At 38.5% G+C, this 8,503-nt stretch overlaps 1 protein-coding gene across 1 annotated transcript in view; it reads right to left on the reverse strand.

Annotated features, from left to right (window-relative positions):
* Positions 1–2,039: 2,039 nt before the first annotated feature.
* The window catches only part of TOX (thymocyte selection-associated high mobility group box), a 496,032-nt gene continuing 489,568 nt past the window's right edge, over positions 2,040–8,503 (reverse strand). Inside the window, exons 8-9 of the mRNA XM_006876961.1 lie at positions 5,784–5,935; positions 2,040–3,423 (exon numbers count right to left, since the gene is read on the reverse strand). Coding sequence (XP_006877023.1) covers positions 3,387–3,423; positions 5,784–5,935 — 189 coding nt within the window. The 3' untranslated portion in view covers positions 2,040–3,386. The remainder of the gene's footprint in view (positions 3,424–5,783; positions 5,936–8,503) is intronic.

Raw genomic sequence — 8,503 nt, forward strand, 5'->3', positions numbered from 1 at the left:
CAGGGTTTCCGAGGGTGTAAATCTTTACGGGAGTAGAAAGCCTCATCTTTCTGCCGCGGAGCGGCTGGTAGTTTCGAACCTCTGACCTTAAGGTTCGCAGCCCGATTCGTAACCACTACGCTACCAGAACTCCTTTGCATTAAGTAGCTTGAAAACAAAACAAAACAAAAAGTTGGTTTTTTTTTTCCTTCCATAAAGAATTCAAGCCAGGAGTCTGCTGTTTTAGTCACAGATATTGATGAATGCTAATGTCCCAATCAGAACGGCCCCTTTCTCATAGAGGCAACAAGATGAAAATAACCAGAGACCAACTTTCATCTTTATCTTTCTTCACTAACTTGATTAATTAGAAGTCATTATATGACTAATTTTCCATTTGTCAACACACTGGTATTTGAATGGAATTGGGCTTTTGTCTTTCTTTTTTTGTGTTAGAGACACAACTCAGCCCCTATTACTATGTACAGTCTTTAGTTTTCTAATTAGTTATCATTTTGATTTTAGTGTGTGTAAAATGTATTTTGTGTTCAATATGACTGCCATATCTCCCAGAATGAGTGTATTCACAGTCCAGGAGTCTCACACAATGCTCCCTCAGGCAGCTCAGTGGGAACTGCTGCTGTTTCCCTGACTTATAAGCTATAGTCTTGCCAGGTGTTCAAGACTCTGCCCTGGCGAGCCACTGGCTTCCTGTAAAGGTGAAAAAACAAAACAGTTTCCACTGAGTCAGTCCTGTACTGGTGGCAAGCCCATGCATTTCAGCAGAACTGTGTTGCACAGTGTTTTCAATGGCTGAGTTTTTCCAATCATTTCCATTATTAAATAGTTCATCAGGCTTTTCTTTCTCAGCCCCAGTAGGTGAACTTCAACATCCAACTTTTGTGTTAGCAGTTGAGTGTGTTACATGTTTGTACTGCCCCTTTGTAAAGATGGAGATTCTCTCAGTAAGATTCTCCCCTTACTGCTGCTTCAGGTTGATGAGCGGGCATTCTGTCTGTCTGTGTCTCATCAGTCCTGTCAGGAGACTTAGTTGGGAATTCTTATCTTTTTCTGTCTTTTAAAGACTGACAGGTAACCAAATTGAATACGGTCATTCATCCATGGCAAGCCTTTTTATTGATGATGTATTTTCTTTTATTTACATATTTGTATTTACTATATTTGGTATTGAATTTTAACACTCTCACCACCCTGGTTGTACACCTGCTCTGGAAAAGCTGTAAACAACATACCACTTTCCTGTACAAACTGCCTGTCAAAGTCAATGTCAAAGCCGGCTGTTCACAGCCCGGTAATTACGTTCTCATTTTAAACTTGATGCAAGTGAGAATTTTACTTCATCATAGCATAATAAATAAAAGACATTAGGTAATTAGTACTGCTGGTATATTTCTAAAATATGAAACAGACAAACAATAAACTGTGAACTTAATCACATGAGTTCTTATACAGTTTAAAGACAGGAAAATTAAAGCTCTCAGCTACAGTCATTTGAATAATCACACTGGATCTTCATTATTTATTAGTTATTACATGCTTAAGTGATTTGAGGTTGTACAATGCCTAAAATCATTCCAAAGCAAGCATACCTTTTCTTTTTAGCTCTGATTGGATTATACAATGCATATATTTGTATTAGTTAAATTGCTAAGTTTACTTCAGCCATCCTCTTGATTGCCAACCAGGTTACATTTCCCAGTATGATCCCTGTGAGGGAATAGTTTGCTAGCTCTTTTGATTTAAAAGCCATGCAAACCTTCAGCCAGATTCTCAATGCTTTTGACTCTCACATAAATCTCTTATACCCTTAAGAATTCTAAGAAGGGAAGTAGCTTGTAGAAGCCTGAAAGCCAGCAAGAATCTCAATTTCTAACAGCCATTTTCAAATTTGGGAGACTTCTTTCTTTTAGCTGTTGGATCACTCACCTTTCATTTTTGTTTGTATTCTTGACAGTACATTTGCCCTTTACTGCCTCCCATCCTTGTTCAGCTCTTACATACAACTGGAGAAAGTTTGGTTGGTTCAATGTTGATATTTTGGGGGGAAGTTTCTAGAATTGACTAAGATGAGCTGAGACCCTTCAGGAAGCAACCCTTTTCATATAAAGGACCCACATGCTCGTGTAACCTTGTAGCGTGTGTGACTTGAGGAAAATGCTCAATAACATTGTACAAAGAAAGCACGTTCTTACATATCACAGTTTTGTTCTGTTTGTTTTGTTTTGTTTTTCTGCATCCACCAAAGAAATGCAGAAATAAGGATTGGTTACTTTAATTTGCTGCTAAATGAAAAGCAGGTTTGGCTTTTATTCATGACACCGTAAAAACTAAATAATAAAGTATTCACACCAAGCGTGAATTTTCTTTTTTCCAGCAAAAGTTAAAACATCAAAGAAACCTCTGTCAAATACTAACAAATTTACTTACAAACACCTATATTTATTATTTCATAAATAGGCGCAACAGTTTCCATAAAAAAGATTAAATACAGACACAGTATGAGGAAACAATAATACAGAGCCATATGTAAAGGTTATAATTTAGATGTTTCCAATCTGTTTCTGCATCTAATAAAATACCAAGTAAGCATTTGGCAGTTTTATACATAAAAGGACTTAAATGACGCTTACTAATCATTACACAAAAAGTGATACAAAAAAGCAATTTTTCTGCAGTACAAAATAAATGTGTTTGCGCTTCCCTTAACCCTAGCTTCTTTTTGTCTGATCCATGACACAAAGCCAATTTGTTTTTAAATGAAATCATTTGGGATTTTTTTTTTTCAAATATTTTGAAAATATAGAAACTATCAGTTGTTTTTATAAATGAAGTAAAAATATGAATGTTTGACAATTTAACCCCTATTGTGAAATCAATAAACTGGAATGAGCCAGTTCAAATTACAATTTAGCTACAAAAACATTCACATTTTATACTCTAGGAGAGTGTCACAGAGATGCTATTTACAAACTTGCTAGGACTGCTACCTTAAGCCATTTAAAAAGTCTTTAGTAGTTTCATATAAACACCCATTATGAAAACCAATGGAAAAATCCAGGACTTTTATCCGAGACATCTACAGCTGCTAAGGCAGTTACTAGAGCGCAGCACTTCACAGCAAAACATAACAAAACAAAAACATAAAATCTGAATGGTCCAAATTTCCTTCAGGGAAGAAGGAAAACAATGTCCATAAAGGATTAAAAAAATAATAAAGAAGCATGACTATATCTTCCAGAGTGGGTGACCCACAAGCTCAACTGGTCCTAAGTGCTTAGCAACTTGTATTCTCTAACAAAATGAAGAACCGCCTTGGCTGTACAAAGCAATCCATGAAGAAAAGACTTCCCTGAATTCCTCAGTGGAAAGAAGAGGTGTTAGGATTTTCAGGTAAGGTACAGTGCTTTGTCCCTCTGCATGCCCCTGTATGAAGAGAAAATAATGTGTTATTATAAGAAATTTGAGCCAAAGGTGACAGAGAGACATATATATCTGAATTATTTGTTCTACTTTGAAGGATGGAGTTGCTCTTGACCAGAAAAATGCATTCTACAATGGTGTTTACAATGGGTTGGTGTCTCCCCATGGACATCTTCCCAGACCAGACCAGAGAGAATCCTTAGTAATGTTTACAATCTATTAGGAGTTCTGGTGAGGCAACGTAGGATAAGCACTGGATCCCAAGGGTGGTTTGAATTGCAAGGTTGGTGGTTCAAACTCACCAATTGCTCCTTGGAAACCCTATACAGGGTGGATATGAGTTGAAACTGACTCATCGGCACTTAACAACAACAATCAATTGTAATAAAAAACTGTGATAAATGCAGTTTCATTTGCTCAAATATACCTTTTTTAAAGATTATATGAATACTAACAATAAAACTGTTTTGTAAAATCTTTCTACATTGAATGTTGTTGAGAAGTGCCGTCGGGCTGGTTCTGACACATAGCAACCCTGTATAGGGTTTCCAAGGAGCCGCCAGTGAGCTTGAACATAGCATATTAATTATTCGTAACCGAGTGAATGCCTTTTTTATTTTTCTCCTTCTTTCCCTTTAATTACTACTTCATTCTCAAAAAAGTTACTGATACAAATACCAATCACCACAATCTAAAACACTAAAAATTTGACAAAATCAGTGACTATAAAAGCAGTGTTCAGTGTCATCGAGTCAGTTCTGACTCACAAAGACCCTATAGAGGGTTTCCGAGGGACAGTTAGTGGGTTTGAACCACTAACCTTGTGGCAGCAGTTCAGTTCTAATCCTACAGTGCCACACCAAGACTCCATAAAAACAGTGGCAGCAGCAAAAACCACAGCATGTGTGCTTATGGTGTGAGCAGATGGAATCACATAGTCAGAAGCCCCCCGTCCTTAGGTAATAATGACAGCTCTGACCACAGCACATTTTTGTTGTTAAGTGCCATCAAGTCAGTTGTGACTCATAGCGACCCTATATAGGGGGTTTCCGAGGAGTGGCTGGTGGACTTGAACCTTGTGGTTGGCAGTCAAGTGTTTATCCTACAGCACCGTACCAGGGCTCCAAAAGGCAGCTTAGAAGGTTCAACAGGTAAATTAACATAGACTTTCATCCTTGTTGGTATATTGATACAACTAAGCTGGGCTTATGGAATATGTTGTTGTTGTTATAATTCACTACAGGGATAGGCATATTTTTAATAAAAAATAATTTATCCTGCACCCAAATTTTATTGATAGCTGTTTTGGTTACCCCCGCTAACAGTGTCACCACCCAGTGTGGTTCACACCCTCAACATCCCCTAGAGACACCATTGTGAATGTAAAACTAAAAGCTATTTAAGGGCATCCACTCTGTGTGGTGCTGTGGGTTAAAGCGCTGGACTGCAAATTTGAAGCATGAGGTCAGTGGTTCAAGCTCACCAGCCACTCCTCAGAAACCCTATACAGGGTCGTTATGAGTCAGAACTGACTCAACGGCACTTAACAACAACAACAATCCTGATGTAGTGTTGCAGGTTAATGTGCTAGACTGCAATATCTGTTGAACCTCAAGGTCAGTGGTTCAGGCTCACAGCTGGTCTTCAGAAATGCTAGACAGGGTCATTGTGCATCGGAACCAACTCCATGACACTTAACAACAACAACATACAACTCCTGGTGTTGCTGTAGGATCAACACTGGACCAACTGATCTCGATCGAGCACACGGTCGGCATTCAAACCCACCAACTGCTACTTAGAAACCCTGTATAGAATCACTATGAGTCAGAAGCGACTGGACTGTATACAACAGCAATAACATACGGTAAGCACTGGACTGCGAACTGACAGCTACTCTGCAGGACAAAGATGACGTTTTCTGCTCCCTCTAAGATTTAAAACCTCGGAAACCCTAAACAGGGTCACTGTGAGTCAGAAGCAACTCAACAGCCCTCAACAACAACAACAACATTCCTAGCAGGAGTCACTGGGTGGTGCAAATGATTATTATGTTCATGTACTAACTGAAAGAAAGCTGGCATCTACCCAGAGTGCCTTGGAATCTAATTTGGAAAAATCATTCATTGTAAACCCTATGAAACACATTCTACTATGACACATAGGGTGACCTTGAGTTGAAATCGACTTTGGCAACTGGCTATTGCTGGCAGACATACAAGAAGATACCTCAAGAGAGGTGTCTTTTGCCTCTATGAACGTGGAGCCATTCCAGATGATCTTTTAGAAAGCAGGAAGAGAAGGGCGCGATGTGCATGTTGTGAAAGCATGACACCACCAGGTGGCGCTCGTGGGCTACTTACCCACTACTGCAATAGTCGTTATTCCAGTCGACAGGCTGGGCGGGAGGATTTCTGCAGCCGGAACGCACATACTCCATTGCTTGGGTGACAACTTGTGCAGCTGTAGATGTAGGATTGATAAGAGTCTGATAATCAGGCTGAAGAGTAAATCCCTGAAAAGGAAATCAAGTTTGCAAATAAGGATCAAAGTGACATTTTTAAGAAGAAAAGTACCTAAAGATTTATCCACTCTGCACATTACTACCTTCTTGCTTGAGTCTCCACAAAGGCAAGCATATCAGAAAATCAGAGAAAAATTAAGACAAAAGTTGAAAAATGTTCTTCTACCTTTCCTTTATTTAAATGTAGGTCAGTAAACCTTTATTTATACTCTTGGGGAGATAGATTGAACTGAGAAGCAATTTAAAATATAGTGATCCCTAATCAGTCAAAACAAAATGAAGAACAGGCACTAAGTTTGTTTTCTATCAAACCTAGGGATTCATTAGTAGTTAATTCCTAGAATATGCAACAGAATCTTTTTTGAAGTATCCAGGCAGCAGGTGGTTGAGTGTTTTAGTAGACTACACCTATTCACATATTGTTCTCAAAACTCCTTTTCTTCATTCACTGAGGAAGGGACCATCTGCTGCTTCTTTTATTTGTACTTCTTTCTCAGCTAAAAAAATTCAACCAAAGCTTTAAAAAAGTTTTTAGACTAATATAGGGAAAGAGATTCAAAACATTTCCAATGTCAAAAAAAAAAAAAAAAATTGACATTGGAAAACATAGAAAGGGAAAAGTGTAAGGCAGAGCAAATATTTTTTTAATTGAAAAGTTTATTAACTGGCAAATAATCATCAGATTCTAGAAAGATTCTTTTAATATACTGGTATAGTGAAATGTTGACTTTTAATCCTCACAAAGCCATTAAAAATTCACAGAGAGAATCTCTGAAGTATATTATTAGATCTGGTAAACAAAAAGCATTCTATACTAAGAATTATTGTTAGCTTACTCAAGAGCAGCACAAGCAAGCTTTGCCTGAATAACAAAAAAGCAACTGAATTAATCTCACGATGTTCTCATTCTATGGTAGGTTTCACTCATGGTTTTAACCATGGAAAAACTCGGGGATTTACACTCTATTGGTGTGGTGCTGTGGGTTAATGCGCTGGACTGCAAGGTCTGTTTCAACCACAAGGTCAGCAAGGTTTGTTCAAACAAACCAGCAGCTCCTTGGAAACTCTGTACAGGGTTGCTGTGAGTCGGAACTGACTCAACGGCTCTTAACAACAGTTAACTTGCAGGATGCTTTTGAAGGCATAATATTTTCGAGTTTTTTTTTTTTTAACTCAGCATACTGATCGGAGGATTGGCTTTTCACTAAAGACGGTTACTTCGCCTTTTGTTTACATTTGGGTCTTCCATCGGTCCAGTGCATTAGCCTGCAGCGCCACACCAGGACTCTTTAGGTAAAGACTCAGACACCTCAATTATCAATATTGACTTTAAGATGGTACTTAAATTATTTTCCACCCAAATAATAAAGAATAATCCAATGTCTACAATAACTCTGACCAAAGTTGTGGATGAAAGACAAAACTCTATGAATGATTGGAAAGAAATCATTAAAAAGTGGAAATTTTAGCCAAATTAGTTATTTGGCATCACTCGGGCTTAAATAAGGAATAGAACGTTCCCCAAATGAACAAACACCTTGTGGGAAATAAATTTGCCTGCGTAGACATTACCTGCAGCATAAGTTATAAGCATCCTTCAAAGTAGGAAAGTGAAAACTAAGAGGTATTCACAGGCTATTCATTTCCCTATTCCTTTCCCATTTGGCTTCCACTACCTCTCCAACCATCCCATACCTTGCCAGCCTAGAAGACTCACTGGTTTCAATGAAATTTATGAATTTCATGTGGTCTTGTGGTATTGTCTTTATGTGGCTTAGTATCCCACTTTCTTTTCGAAGTAGTTAGTATGCTGCTAGGTCCCTGGTGGTGCACACAGTTTCTGCTCAACTCTTAATCTGAACGTAGGCTGTCTGAACCCACTCAGTGGGACCACAGAAGAAAGGTCTGGAGATCTGCTTCAAGAAAGATTATAGCCAAGAAAACACGATGGAACAGTTCTACTCTATAATACAGGAGATCCCATGAATCAGCATTGATTCAACAGCAACTTTTTTGTCTGTTGGTTGGTTTTGCTTTGCTGGGACACCAAGAGGAAAAAGTTCTTCATGATTAAGTACCTGTCCTGAGAGCTGGACTTTAAAGGCCTGGAGTGCAGCGTGTGTTATCAGTGCTTAGTAGACTTCCTCAGGGCCTAGTCCATATTATGATGTGGGCCAATCTATTTTAAAAGACCTTCTTTTAAGAAGCTGAAAAGCAAAGGTGTCATTCGGAGGACTAATGTGCACCTGCCCCAAGCCATGGCCTTTTCAATCGCCCTCCTATGCATGGGAAAGCTGGGTGATGAACAAGGAAGACTGAAGAAAAATTGATATATTTGAATTATGCTGTTGGTAAAGAATACTGAATATACCATGGACTGTGAAAAGACTATAAATCTGTTTTGGAAGAAGTACAGACTAAGAAAGGAAGATGGTGACACTTCATCTTATGTATTTTGGATAGGTTTTCAGGAGAGTCCAGTCCCTGGTAAAGGATAATAAGCTTGGTAAAGTAGAAGGTCAGTGAAAAACAGGAAGCGTCCCAATAGGATGGGTTGGC

This window comes from Chrysochloris asiatica, unplaced genomic scaffold (assembly GCF_000296735.1).
Source record: "Chrysochloris asiatica unplaced genomic scaffold, ChrAsi1.0 scaffold00437, whole genome shotgun sequence".
Lineage (NCBI taxonomy): Eukaryota > Metazoa > Chordata > Mammalia > Afrosoricida > Chrysochloridae > Chrysochloris > Chrysochloris asiatica.